The sequence below is a fragment of the Equus asinus genome, chromosome 6 (genome assembly GCF_041296235.1).
Source record: "Equus asinus isolate D_3611 breed Donkey chromosome 6, EquAss-T2T_v2, whole genome shotgun sequence".
NCBI lineage: Eukaryota > Metazoa > Chordata > Mammalia > Perissodactyla > Equidae > Equus > Equus asinus.
The window spans coordinates 46,654,557-46,670,000 of record NC_091795.1 but is presented as its reverse complement, the minus strand read 5'-3'; the positions used below and the strand labels follow the sequence as shown (position 1 = coordinate 46,670,000).

The window sequence follows — 15,444 nt, the reverse complement described above, 5'->3', positions numbered from 1 at the left end:
TTTGAAAGCTAGCACTAAAAGCTAATTAAAATCTTTTCTGGTGATAAAGAGAGATTTGGGAGAAGTGTCGCCATGATTGTTTTCCCCAAGAATTGAATTTACAGCCAATTTTTCCTATCTGAATGTTACTTTCAAATGCACCCAGTGATAAGAAGCAACATCTGTTTTCCGTTCAATAGTACAAGAAGGCTCGGCATGGGGCTGAGTGTACACAGTCCGTGTGAATCTATTGTTATCCCCATTTCTTTTTTGTCCCTGTGCCTGGTCCATTTGCCACGTACCAGCCGGCAAACAGCTGACACATACTAGCTATTATGGACCCCGGCCTAATTGTGAGGTCTGAAAAGCTCTGCCATGTCTGTCTTCCAGGGTGAATCAGAGGCCTTTCTAAACCACAGTGTTGTAGACTAGCACTCTCATTTTGCATTTTCTGGGTAGCCGACTGTTGTGCTGGAGGGTTTGTTGATGTTAAAAATATAGTCAGAATCAATTGGCAGCGTTTCCCCCCCATTCTTTGCCTGGAATGTTTTTGTTTTCCTTTGTAATAAAGCATGCAGTTACTTACAGAATAACTATTTGTAGACATAATTTTAGCTTAGAAGCAGAAATTGGTAAATTTTAAGTGTGCCAGTGTTGCTCTGAGCTGGCACCGTTTGTGAAGGGGGTCAGGAAAGAGAGCATGGCTGTGTATTCTAGCCTCCCATCGCCTTGTCATTGTGGGATGGGATCCGACTGGACCAGTGTTAACAGACCACTCTATCTGGATTTCTGATCTGTGCCTCCACAGCCCTCTTGGAACAGAGATCACGATGACACAGCATCGACCCGTTCAGGAGGAACTCCAGGCCCTTCCAGCGGTGGCCACACATCACACAGTGGGGATAACAGCAGTGAGCAAGGTAGGAGAGGTGTTCTCATGCTCTTTTGCTACTTGTTTCATTTTTAAGGCTTGAAAAATCAGAAATGTCTAGTTAGTGACTATATGTACAGTTTTCCTAGAACATAAATCCCATGTAATATGAGAATCAGCTCATCTTATTTTGTTCCCGCGACCCTTTTCTTCTTCTATGCCCTTCCAGCTGCCTAACTGCCTGTCACCTGGCCACCGCCATAAAACAGGGTCAGTGAATTGACTGAGGGCAACATTAGAGAAGTAGATTGGAAGTGCCAATGTGTGTAAATAGTATGCCACTAATACCTTGCCATACAAATAAAAAGTATTATTACTACTTGCCCTTAGGGGCTTTTCAAGAGATCATGAAGATACACCCACTAGCATTCTAAGCTGACGATGTCTTAAGATGCTTAGAAGGTGGTGGGCCTTTCAGAAAACCATGGTAGGTTTCCCTCTCCACTAGATTGAAGCCATTTTTCTGGATTTACTTATCTGAATCTCTTAAGTGCTTGACTTCATTGCAAAGTCAAACTAAAGGCAATTAGAGAGAAATAGAAAGAAACTAGATCAGTTTAATCTGTGTTGTTGTTTGAATGCACATACCTGTGTGTGTTGGGGGGGATGTCCATGGATGTGCATGTTTCACTATAACTAGGAGTAAATAAAGTTTAAACATAAAGTTAGTATTCCGCAAAGAGGTGAATAACTATTCAGATGTCTTGTACTGCTTTTGATGGATCTGCTGCCGTGGATTTTGTGTTCAATTAATGCAACCGAAGTTTAAAATATTCTCTATCTGAATCTGAACAGACGGCTTTATTGAAGTTGACTCTGGCCTACAGTAGGTACACACTTTAAAATCTGGTTTTATGGTCACGTTCTTTTGAGTGCTGTTAGACAACAAAAAGATTTTGTTTTCTAACTTAATTGGGCTATACCAATTAGAATTGCAAAGTCTCAAATGAATTTAACATGATTCATTTGAAAACAAAAACAGGAAAGTTCTTTTGTTTTAGGCACATGATGCTTTTGGCACTGGGAATAACTTCGACACGTAGAATTTTAAGCATTTGAGATATTTTATTGTTCAAAGAAAAGTTGCTGACTTCATCACGACTATCAGTCTAGTAAAAATGGAGCCCAGAATAGTAAAACTGGTTCCGAGCTGAGGCAGAAACAGGTAACCTCTGACCTCTGACTTTCACTGGAAAATGATATGCAGCATGAATCCACAGGGCCTTTTTCCTTTCCAGCGTGTGTATGTGTATGTTATGGTGTTGCCATTCACAGCGCTATAGTTAAGGTGATGTCAGCACTTTCAATATAAAGCCCTACTTTCACAATTTAACTTACACCTTGAGTTTGCCAAAAGGTGGAAATGGAATCTAAATTCTTTTTCCTGTACTCCAAAATTGCTACATGGGATCAGAGCCTAGTGTTTTGTTTGTTTCTTTCTTTTCCTTGCTTTTTAAAAAAATATCTCATCCACGAACTGCCAGCTAGTTTAGCTACTGTTCGAAGGCCTGCAAACTGCTAAACTGTGCTTGAATTTACAATTGTAGCATATACGTTTCCTCAAACATAATGCGAGAGAAGGATTTCCGGAGGGCACGTGCCCCATCCAGGTCCTTCCCCTCTGACATGTCATAACAAGGAATTAGGAATTTTGCGTGTTTCTTTTTCTTTCAACAAGGGTTCTCCAAAGGCCAATTTAATAATGAATTCGATTGTAACAAGGAGCCATTTATCCTTCACATTACTACAGTTTTCCACTTACGTTGCTTCTCTTTATATCTTTTCATATAAGACCACCACCTAGCTTTTGTTTTTTAAGCATTTTCACATAAATTATCTCATTTAAGTGATCTCAGTTGAAGCTTCTAAAGCAGTCCTGGGTGGCAGATGAAATGGGTCTAGCCCCATTTGACAGATGAGGAAAATAAGGTGTGGATGAGTTGAGTGATTTGTTGAGGTCTTGGTGCAGTGTCAGAGCTAAAATTTCAGGCTCCTGGTTATTTATCTAAGATTCTTCTCATCACGCCCTCTTTCCCCAGCTCTCCACCAAAGAACTCAAGGCAATTACTTCCACTGTGATCAAACAGAAGCTTTCTGTGCTCATTTCCCTCTCCCTCCCCGCCCCAGCTTGAGAATGGGGGAAGCTGGAGTCCCACCTTTCGTCTTACCTGCCCTTCCCTGTGGGTTCTCTTTGGCAGTGTGATTTATTCCTTGCTAAATGCAGAATGATGCCCAGAAGTGTTGCTGCAACAACTTATGTGCATTTCCATGCCAACCATGACCCTTCTAAACCTCTTTTTCATCCCCGAGACCTGTGGAGCTGGGCCTTTGTGCAGCCTTCGGATTAACTGTGCACAGTGGCTTTTCCATGTTTCCCCTGTCTGCCTTTTCTGGCAGCCATGGCTGTGTAAGCCGTGCCAGCATTTGGCCCGTAGTGCATGTCCTAAATAGTTATTTACACAGTTTGAGTCCATTTTAGTCAACTGGGTAAATAACAGCCCTCTTCAAAAGATTTATAAATCCATAAATATGTCTTTATACATACCCAATAGACAGAAATAACTCAATCTGTCAAGAGCATATCCAGAGAGGTGTTTCCCCCACAGACAGGAGTAATACATATTTTAAAACTTTCTCTACTGTATTATTTGTACTGCGTTTCTTTTTCCTCATTCCTTTTCAATTTTCACCGCTTCATTATGGCACCTGTGGTACAAAAAAAGGAAATCCTCCAGGCTTTAGTCCTCTGTTAAATAACCTTATCTACTGCACAATGCGGGCACAGAACGGGCCAGATCTCAGCTGAGTCCTGTTCTTTTGGATTTTCAAAGTAAATAAAATAAAATGTCATCCAGGAAATTTGTAATGTTCTGGCAGATTTCAAAATACAGTAACACAGTTCCTAGTTAGAGATCTAGTAATTTGGGGGATTTTGAGTGCCTGATAATTTGACAAGTTAGTGGATGTTGTATTTGATTGGACTAGTTTTAGTCCCAATTTTTACCTAAGCATAAAAAAATCGAAATCCAAAATCCAATCCTGGGCACTCTAAGAAGAGTATACTTAAATTAAGGTATATAATTAAGAAAATACCAAAGATATTATTATTCTTCAGGGGTTTAATGTTTCTTCATGATTTACGTAATGTATCTTTCCCTAACTCAAATTATTTATCATGGCAATTCATCCCATGACATCTACTTTCATTTGATATTAACACTGGTGGCCCCTTGCAGGAAATTGATTCTTTAAGAGTGAAGCTCCTTTAAATTGGCATTTAAAAGGAAGGCCTAACATCTGTGTTTGGTTGGGGGTTCTGCTGCTATTGCTATGACTTGATTTTATCTATTCTTTAACTTCTTCGAAGCACTTCCAAAGATATGAGATTGAATTCTTATTTTATCCCTGTCCGTTATTTGCTGTTTTCCTACTTCAGAAGAGAAAAAAGTAAATCTCAGAAACATGGAAGTGAGTATCTGTCAGAGTCAGCTCTAGGATCTTCGTCTCTTGCCTGTGTAACTGCTTTGGGACAAGTGTTTTCAGGACCCCAAGCAGAGTCTCTTAAGATGAGACCCACAATGGCAGATCCTTGACCCTTGCATGTGCCTTTTCTATCCTACTGTGTGCAGCTGCCCTACTGACCATAATCCAGGTTTACTCTAGGAAGCGTGTAGTTTGGAACGAGAGAACACCAAACACATCTGGTGCCTTTTCCCACCAGATTTGTACTCCTTCCCAGAAGGGCTGCCATAGCCACTCTACGACTTAGAAGCAGCTCCAACTAAGACTGATAACATTCTGAGTTTGGGCATGTCTCTCTCTTTGGTTCCAAGCCAAGAGAGATGAATACGTGATAGCAATAAGGGCTGAGATCATGGGGGTTGAAAGAAGCTAGGAGACTTGCTCCAAGTCACATACTGGTTGGTGGGAAAGTCAGGACTTGAAACCATGCAGTCTGACTCCAGAGCCCAGGCTCCTGACTCCTGCATCCTATTTTATGTAGTACTTTAGTGTGGCCAGGAAGGGAAAACAGATCATTTGATGGGCATTCTTTCTGTTTTCAGTTCGTTGAGTCTTTCTCCAGTGTCTGCACTGGGCTTGGCACTCTGCTCTGGTGGGGACAGAGCTATGAATGAAACAGATTCAGCATTAGCCTCCAGGGGGTTCTACTCTCCTGGGGGGTGAGAATCTCATTTTGTGCACTAAGTACAATGATGATTGAGATATTTACGGAGGAGGAGGATGATTGATATGATTAATTTTATTATGTATTAAGAGCCTATACCATTTCACTCACTCAAAGACTTATTGAATTGAGAATAGGAGGGTAGAAAACAAGTAAGGACATTTCTCTCACAGAACATTTCCCACTTAAAGCTTATCTCATTTTCCTCTATTGTGGGGATAAAGAAAAAGTATTATTTCTACATTGAAATTTGATGTAAAACATTTCAACCCTAAAGGACTTTAATGGTCGCTGAAACCTCTAAAACCCACTTATGAACTTCTTTTAGGGGCAGGACTCAGATCAACAATGATATCTTTGCTCCCACTTCAAAAAAAAAAAAAGGCAAAACCAGTATGCTTCTTTAAAGAGGAACAATTGAAAAGCACTGCTATGTCTTTATAATAATGTATCAATAGTTGCAATGCCTCCCACGGCCCCATCCCCCTCCGTGCTAGCTTTTGTATGAGTTCAGGCAACCTATAGGCAGAAGGCAATTCCATTTATTATTGAAGGGAATCTCAAGGCAGTTGTTTCAGGCCTGTGAAGCCAGCAGGCAGAGCTGGACGAGAGGGGGTGGGGAAGGGCCACATTATGTTCCAGATGACTAAGCAACGATTTATATACCAGCTCGCCTTTTTACATGAAGAAGAAAAGTAATAACAGCCCAAACCCAGGCATTTGAAACAGTCAGCTGTCCGATGAATAATGGGATAGGTGGGAAGCAGCACTCTGATTGGATGTCTTAATGAGCACATTTCGCACAGAGTTTGGGCTCCAGTTCCCCTTGACCTTTGCCCTTTATTGACCAAACTGACACTTCATTTTTCACATACTTCCAATTATGGCTCAGCTTAAGTGTTGCCCTCCCTCCTTTATTTCTTTCCTATGGACAACTTGAGAGTGGTCGAGGCCACGGAAGATATTTTAATTTGAAAAACTACCTTAGCAACTCCGGTTTAGGATGTAATCTGTAATCTGCAGTTTTTCAGATAAAGATACAAAGTGAATACTTCCTGTTTAGAAACTTTCCTTAAAAAAAAAAATTCCCAGATGATTTTAAAAACAAAAGTGTTTATAATAACCAGAGAACTCTGAAAATGAAAAAATGTTTAAAAATAGTTCGTTCAGTTTTTTTCATTTCATTTGTCTATTGGTCAGAGTGACTTGAATGATCTGTATTCGTTCACACACTTCTTAGCCTTGTACTGCTCTGGGAACATCTTATATTTCAGCACTATAATGCATTTGACTAATACACTTTAGAAAGAAGAGCAAAGTAAAACATAATTGTGACCACAGGCTTCAGCCCTTAGACTATTGCAGCCCCTTTTGTTACTTTGGTTACATTTAATGTTGGGCTGCAAATTAAAGTGTGGCCTTTGCATGCGGTGGCAGGCAGAAGAGGAAAATGATTTCCTGATGGGAAAAGTCAGGTGTAAAAAAGAAAGGGGAAGTTATTATACTCTGCAAATACCTGTTATCAAAAGGTCCATATTATTAACTTATCAAACATGTTGAATTAGATGTATAGACAGAGAAGTGTTTTCCTGAGAACACCCTATGCTATACTCACCTTTCCCTTTATTGACTCATCAAATGTGAGTAACTATTTTCTGTTCTCCATTTGCTTGACTCTAGCATCACGAAAGCAGGTCATCTTCAAACAAAGAAAAACAACTTCATCATCTAAAAGTAGTAACTGTCTATTTAGGGGCACGAACTTGGCCATAAGTGTTTTCACAGAAAGTGCATCTTCTCACTATTAGGCAATATCGCTAGTAAATTTGAGGTCATTGCTTTTCATCTTAAACAACTGAAAAATGCATTTGAAATTATTTACTTCCAAATAGATTTCCCTCTAACACAGAAGTATTTGTCTCCAAAGTGGATGAAGTGTTACCTACTTTATTATGTAGCCCTCTGGCATATCCATGGCATAGTTTTACTATAATATGGTAATAAAAGAATATGTAAAAGGCAGACAAAGGTTCTGTCTTTTCCTGTAAGGTGACCTCTGTTACCAAGTAACTGCTTTACTTATGAGCTTATTAAAAACTCAAAAAATGAGCTTTTCATACTTCACAGGCATTGATGTGAAAATGAGCTGTCCTGTGAGTAGTTTTCTTGATCATTTTTAGAACAATTGATTAGCCAAAGAGCTCCTGTCATTAGTTGACATTGACTGATAGCAATTTGTCACAAGCTCTGAAGGTCAGCTAGACAGTCGGAGTTTCAGCCTGTCTTTGATTGACCTTTAACTGATTCCATCCTCATGTGATTGGGTTTGAATGGGTCTGAGCCTCGATTCGAAAAGACAGGGCATTAGTCAACAGGGTCATTTCTTATATTTTCTGTTGATTGCTCATTTTTATTTATGTGTAAACTCACAGTCTGGATATCTTATCAAATTTTGTCCTCGAATTTTGGAAACTTAAAAAATGTGATCCTTGTTAAGCATGGCTTTAAAACCACACTGCTATTTTCTCTTTGGTTTGCAGTGTTACCGAGGACTCAGTATGTGGTGTAGACACTTGCCATTGTCACCTGTGCAGATACTGGGATTTTGTTGCATGTGATGGATTGGAATTTTGTTCTTGTGATGGTGGTGGTTGTTTCTTAAGAAATACCAACTCCACTGTGACTTGTAGAATTTCTGAAATTATACCCCAATTCTATGACTTCCCTAGAATAAATTACATTGGTCTCTCAAGAATCATGTGATAGTTTTAAATAAAAAATGAGTAGTAGATGCTGGCCATGTGGTGTGGTGGTAAGGCTTTGTGCTCTGCTTTGGCGGCCCAGGGTTCATGGGTTTGGATCCTGGGCACGGACCTGTGCACTGCTCATCAAGCCATGCTGTGGCAGCATCCCACATACAAAATAGAGGAAGATTCCTATAGATGTTAGCTCAGCAACAATCTTCCTCAAGCAAAAAGAGAAAGGTTGGGAACAGATGTTAGCTCAGAGCCAATCTTCCTCACTGAAAAAAAAAAGTAGTAAAGAATTACACGAATAATGATGTTATGTCAATTCATCATTTAGTTCTCCAGCCAGAAGGTATGAAAACTTTTTAAAAAGATATCTTCTTTTCTGTTTCACTCCGTCTGCTGTAAATTGGAGAGAGCTCCCCTGCCTGTAACAGCATTAGTCTTTCAGTGAGAGAGGAATATATTTTCTGTTGTAGTGGACCCGGAAGTTAATGGTTCATAATGCTCAGCTCTTTCTTCCCCACACTGTAAGATACTTTCCAAAAATGCATCACATATAGAAGAATATGCAGTATTCCACACTCATATTAATAACATGTGTTTTATTGCCTTATATAAATAATAAAAATGGTGATCTGAGCTTTAAAAACCTGAGTCTCAATTATTTATTTCAGTTTCTAAATAAGGCCTTTCTTTTCTCTTATTCTCTCTTGCCTTCCCATCTTCTCTTGATGCTGCATTGGGTTTTAAGCTATAAGCAATAACTTGTTTTTCAGGTCAGACATCCTAGGCATTCCAGGGCCACCCCACACAGCCTGGCACAGCTTAAACATATGCTTCAATTTCTACCCAAGAAAATAAATCAGGAGAGAATCCATGGTCCCAGGTGGTAGATTCTTCACACGATGTCATTCTTGGCAGGGCAAGACATGAAGAAGTTAATTTTAGGGAAGCATCTATTTAATGTAGCCCAAGGCAATAAAAAGAGTGTAGAATTGTAATCACTTCTGCAGATGAGCCAAAATATTATCACAAGTTGTATTAAAGGGGGGAAAGGTAAATTTATACATTCTAGTCAAGTCATCAAAAATGGATTCAGCACTGACTGTGTGGCAGGTGCTCTGTGTGAGGGTATGAAAATGAGTAGGCCATAGTATTTGCCCTCAGGAAGTTTGTGTGTTACCAAGAGCATCAAGCATACGTAAGTGAAATAGTCGATAAATACCAAATATTCTTATGGGGTTGTGAGTGTATTTATTTCACAACATGCCAATGACCCAGACATTGTGAACTCTGTGGTCAGGGCTGTTGACTGAAAGACAAGATGGGAGGTATATGGCCTAATTTTCAGAAGGACACCTCTACTTTGGTCCTCTGATTGCCATAGAAGTTAAGCACCTATGGGGCCCTGGGAGGCCAACTTTGATCCATAGCCCAATCTTGGGAACTTGGTTCAATCCTCCCACACAGCCATGTGGCACCCAGGGTCTGACCCATGGAGTCATCATTGCGTTCTTCACCGTTAGTCACCTGGCTGCTGACGCATACTTATCCTCGTAAGGGGGCCATGGCATTTTGGAGGGGAGGGGACACCTATGGTGAAGTCAATGGACGACATGTCAGAGTAATATTTTTATGAATGCATAAAATAAAATACATAGGACTGGGGGCCGGCCCCGTGACCGAGTGGTTAAGTTCGCGAGCTCCGCTGCAGTGGCCCAGGGTTTAGCTGGTTCGGATCCTGGGTACGGACATGGCATCACTCATCAGACCACGTTGAGGCAGCATCCCACGTGCCACAACTGGAAGAACCCACAACTAAAAATACACAGCTATGTACTGGGGGGATTTGGGAAGAAAAAGCAGAAAGAAAAAAAAATAGATTGGCAACAGTTGTTAGCTCAGGTGCCAATCTTTAAAAGAAAAAAAGAAGATTGGCAACAGTTGTTAGCTCAGGTGCCAATCTTTAGGGAAAAAATACATAGGACTATAAGGGAAACTAATTATATTGAAACCCAGTTATCAAAATATTTTAAAAAACCAAATTGTAATATAAATGCTTTGTTAAATATGCATTAAATAACAAGATCTAGCAGTAATTCTATTATCTACACATTTTTGAAATAGTGATGAATGTAAATGATGTTTTAAGATATTTCTAACTGCATTGTGATATGTAAATATGATTTCCATTAGTGACAAAGTCACAGGTCCTGCTAATACTTCTGTGGTTTGTTACTTACCTAGATACACTCTTGAAAAAAATGCTACTTCCAACTAGAGGTTAGTGAGAATAAAATGTAAATTTTTCCCTTTCCAAGTACATGGATCTTCTGAATTCTAACCATGGACTCTCTTGTGGGGGAAGGTCTGTGTAGCCCAGGTCAAAAACTTCTAAACTTAGTTTAAGTGTCATCTGCAGGAAGTGTTCTGTGTACCCCCAGATTGAATGAAGTGACCCTCTTCTGGATTGTCATGGTATCCTGTGTCTTATCCTTTCTCATATATTGAAAGGAACCATTCATGCGTCAGCCTCCCCCGGATGCTCCCTGGGAAGGGACTATGCCTTCTTCATCTTTAGATCTCCCGTGCCCAGCACAATTATGGGCACATGGCTATTGATGAATAATTATTTATTAAGGAGGATGAGGAGCCATCCCATGCTTTCAAACTGTGATTGAACTACATTCCCTCAGGACTGATTTCTTTGGGGTGCCAGAAGGCTAATCTCAAGTGGCAACCTCTGTCATGTTATTATAAGTAGATACCGAGGTCTCACCTGTCCTGACTCCCAGAGCTGCGTTTAACAGGGGAACTCAAGGAAAGATTCAGCGGGTAGCCCTTTCAGAAGTTGGTGGTAAATAGGTTTGGGGATGTTCCTTAATCACATCACCCAGGTAACTGGCTGTTCTGCCTACACCTACTTTTGGGTGCTAGTGTTTGGCCCTGAATGGGCTTCCAATAGAGGATGGGTGGGGACCAGCAGCAACATTTTAGAATCTTTTGAGGGATCTTAGGGTAGAGGATAAGAATGAATTCTGAGACAGGACCCTGTGGCAGGAATAACTGTGCTGCCCCAGCAGCAGATGTTATTCCATCCCATGGGACGTGATATTTAACTTCGTTCCTGAATTTCTCTCCCTCCCTCGTGAATGCTAGCACTAATTAGGGATAGTGGTAGAGGTTTTGGCTGTTGGCCTAGTAAAAACTAACCCAAACAGTAAATTTATGCCAGGTATTTTCCTTAAAAAGAGATAGGCGTTGTCTGTCTCTTACACTGATTGGTCCCAGAAGTGTGGTTGGTAAGTTGGGTTTTGCTCAAGTGTCTGGCTTTGTGGATTAGTTCGGTCTTGCATATAATTTTCCATAATTACTGAACCTAAAAGCATTCTGTTTGATTAGGACAATTAACTTTGGCTTTCCCCATTTACCAAGATCAACCCAGACGCATTCCTCCTAGACATAGCTCAGCTTATTTCCTAAGGAAGGAGGAAAGAGCTAGAACTTCCTTTTACTTATTTCCATATCAGGAGAAAAAGAAAACGTGACCTTACCTAGAAAATCTTACATTTTCTTCAAAATTGTATATTTTTAAGAAATGGAGAATTGAAAAGTGAATGCAGAAAATATTGTTTGCCAGTTGGCTTGTTGCTAGGTTATTAGCCTGTGATGTACGCATCTCTTTCAAAATTTCTTTATTTTAGTTTGACTCTTTCCTCGAGTGCCCCTGCTACAATGCACCTATGAGAAAGGGACAGGCAGCACCTTGATGCCCTTTTGTACTTTGGTATCTTGGGAGAAAAGGATATTTCTTAATTTAAAATGCATTTACATATTCTCCCCTTTATTCTAAGATAGGATTTAAGGAAATCAACAAAATTATATAGTATACAATAGGATAAAAATAAGTATATTAAGAAATTAGAATGAAAGGAAAATAAATAAGAAACTAGTCATAAGAGTAGTACAGAATAATATGAATCATAAGATCATTTACAGTTTCTAGAAGTAGACAGTTTGGCTCTGAGCTACCTAGCAGCCAAAATGAAGAGTGAAATATAATTAGTTACAAGATTTACAGGATCCATGGAAGTTGCTCAGAAGAATCTCTTTGATTGGCATTAAGACTTGAGAGAAATTCTCCCACATGTCCTCACAGGGAATCCAGTGAGACAGCATGAACTGACATCCTCAACAACGCCTGAGGACTCCTCTTGCCTATATTGCTCCATAGCACAATGCTGCAACATGATAAGTGCCTGATAAATATTTGATGGACTGATTTGACTAGATGCTTGGATTCATACTCAGTCCGGTCTTACTTTAACTCCTTGGTTTCTAAGCTAGACTTGATTTCTATGGTTGAAACAGATGGCAACCTATCTTAATATGAACCAGGGTGCTAATTATTTCATGACGCCAAGAGGCCTTTTCCCACTTTTCGATCTCCTTTTTCTGACCATTTTATGGTGGGCCAGCTCCGTTCTCCTGTCTTTTCTCCTTCTACCTGGGGCCAGAGATTCAGGTGAAAATACTCTTGTCATTCTGGTTATTGTCCCCTGAAACAGCATTAATGGAGCCAGAGAGATTCAGATGCACATTGGTTAAAATGGAGATGTTGAGAAGCTGAGCTGGGATGCAAGGATAATAAGATTCAGGTGCCACAGTCTTTAAAAATGAAAGTTCTGAGGGAATATGATTTCAACCTATAAAATTGGAGGGGACTGTGTGTTATGATTATTTGGTTTACCACATCCCAGCACAAAGAACATCCCCTTATGTGAGAAGAATAAATTTAGTGCAAATAAAAAGTACTGCTTGATATTGTGGATTTTAAGCTTATGAGAGGAATACTCCCAAAGGTAAAGAGGTGAAGACAGAAATAGTCCCATTCAATAACTTGAGTATTAATTGAATGTCCACTATGTACCAGCCCAGTGCTAGATGTGAGAATTCTGAGTGAAAGAGGCTGTTCCTGGAATCAAGAAACTGACAGTCCAGTGGAAGGGCAGATGGTTACCATACAGTAAGTTAAGTCTCATGATTGAGTAGGCTCAGAGATGCAGCAACTGCCTGGCATATGAATGCCTCCCCTCATCCTTCCATGGCAGGCATCCTTAATCAATCACAGCATCCTTTCTCGTTGAGCCCGAATGGGGTTCAGATATGGGTCCTTCTCAGCACAGCACTCCAGGAAACCACTACCCCATCCCCTAGAGTTAGCCCTAGAAGCAATCTGTTTTTCATTCCCAGTCTCCCATGTAGCTCCTCCAAGGGGCTGGGTCTATGATGGAAACTTGGGACAGATGGAGAAGTAGAAGGGCATGTGAGGCAAGAAATTAGTTTGTGTATAGGTACGAAATAAGGAGAAAGCATGACACTTTGGAGGCTTCGTGTATGCCTCAGCATGAGTTGGGAACAGAGTGTAGGAAAGAAGGAGTCTAAAGTGAGGCCAAGAGGTAGCATAGGCCAGACTATGAAGGATCGTATACATCAGCTTAAGGGGGGTTAGGAGTTTGTTTGGGAGGAAGTGGAGCCTTTGGAAATGTTAGAGTTGTGTCATGGTCAGATTGCAGGAAGGAGGAATTGATGTGGAGAAAGGATGGAGCCGGTGCTATAGATATTCAGAAATGTTGAGGACATGAAGTAAGGCAAAGTGAAGGTGCTAGAGAGAAGAGCTTTTGAGGAGGAGACTGGTCCAGACTGGGAGACTGAGTGGATGTGGGGGCAGCGGGGGTTGGAAGGGTCTGGGCTCATGCCAAGGTTTCAGAATACTGCCATACAGACCACGGGTCCCTTCCAGCATGCTCGCCGTCTTCTTAAGTATAGCTTCATCTCTCTAGATATGAGGACAATATCACTGGTCATTGCTGACTATGGCTTTTACTCCACACCCTGGCTGGACAGAAAGGACATTTTGCTCACTCCTTCCTGAGGGTCCTTCACAGAAGTCCGGCCACCACTCTCTCTCTGCTGCCCCACATTTCCACAGAGAAGGCTCTGGCTCCATGGGGACCTCGGGCTGAGTGGAAAGGAAGAGACCAGCCAAGCCATCATGGGAATTTGGTGACTCATTTCGTCAGTTTACTGCTCTGAAAATGAGGTGACTTCCCTCTTTGCTTGACAGCTGATTGATGAACATTTCCTGAGTGTTTGCGGAATAGATGTTTTGTTTCACAGGCCTTCGTGTCATGGGCTCCCAGTGGATTCTAATCCTGGTCTGCCTCAGCCTTTCCAGTTCCCTGGCTGCTAATTTTTCTTTTTATGTAGAATCTTCAATTATCTGCCCAAAATTTAAAGAGACACCAGGATTGGAAATAGTATACTGTTGTGTCTATTGATAAAATTCTGGTTACACTCACTTTTTGCCAGAATGTTGAAGAATGGGAGACAATTTTTGATACTGAAACTGTATGTATTTATTTGACTAACAACATTATCACCAAGAGCTTAGTATAGCTGCATTGAAAGTTGTCTTTTAAAATAGTGTACCTCATTTTGTGTATCTAGAATTTGTTTTGTTTTCAGTTTTCACTTTCTTTCCCAGGATAGGGGTTTGTGTATTTTTAGGATTGTCCTTTACTTTGTTTCCAGATGTCTTGATGCTCTTGACAGGAAAGAAGTCAGGTTTGGAAAACATTGATTTCTCCGCGAAATGACGGAATGTTAATAAAAGCTACAAAACAAGAAGTGGAAGCATTCCTTTTAGGCTCCAAGAATATTCCTTAGGCTCATTTTTCATAATTGAAGTGGAGCCATAGGTTTGCGTTATGTGGGTCAGAGTCATCATCTTAGATAGTAGCCAAAGTCCTTAGATTTAATTTTCATATTTCAAATGGAGGCAGTAGGTTTAACGTGTCTTATTTTGCAGCTGGAACAGATTCTATTTTTAATCTGTAAGTCGAATATGGCATGGAGCCATGTGCTGCCCAGATCCAAATGCATAACTCCTGTTGATATCAGTGAGTTTCATGATGGATTGGGAAGAAGTATGTGGCCTTTATTCCAAATATCTATCTGACTCTTTAGAATTAAACATGCTGAACGAATCCTAGCACTTTTCAAGTTAAAATGAAGTGTTTTCTAATGTAGCAACTATGCTGGCTTAAAGGAATCATGCAACAGTTCCAAACAGACACAAGCACATAACCGTAGAATTGGTTTTCAGGCAGAGAGAGGTAACTGAGCTCAGGAACCTGGCTGGCAGAGTAAAGGACATGGCTGTATTGAGCTGCACAAAATTGCCTTTAAATAGGAAAGATAAGAGGAGAAAGCCTTTTCTTTGGATGATACTCTGCTCATGGGAGAACACCCATTATTTTTGGTGAGTAATTGCAGCAAGAGCCCTCCTGTACTTCCTCACTCTTATACCCAGTGGTGGGAATGGTGTGGCTATATGCATTCAGAATTGACTGATGTTTGCATCTATAAATAAAGGTACTCAAATCATAATTGTTATAACAGGATTGTTTGCTTGCCTGGCAATGGCCTTGTTCTGAGATAACTTTTGGATCACCTGTTCCTTGGGAACATTTGACAGACCTCATGTTTATTACCCAATTGAAAGTCAGTAGCAATTGCAGCTAAAGATAAACAAA

The 15,444-nt window shown here is 40.5% G+C and overlaps 1 protein-coding gene across 2 annotated transcripts in view; it reads left to right on the top strand.

Moving 5' to 3' along the window:
* Positions 1-15,444, top strand: part of MEIS1 (Meis homeobox 1) — a 131,707-nt gene that overhangs the window by 28,086 nt on the left and 88,177 nt on the right. For both annotated transcript variants that reach the window (XM_014836767.3, XM_014836768.3), the window contains exon 7: positions 788-899. In XM_014836767.3, the coding sequence (XP_014692253.1) occupies positions 788-899 (112 nt within the window). The remainder of the gene's footprint in view (positions 1-787; positions 900-15,444) is intronic.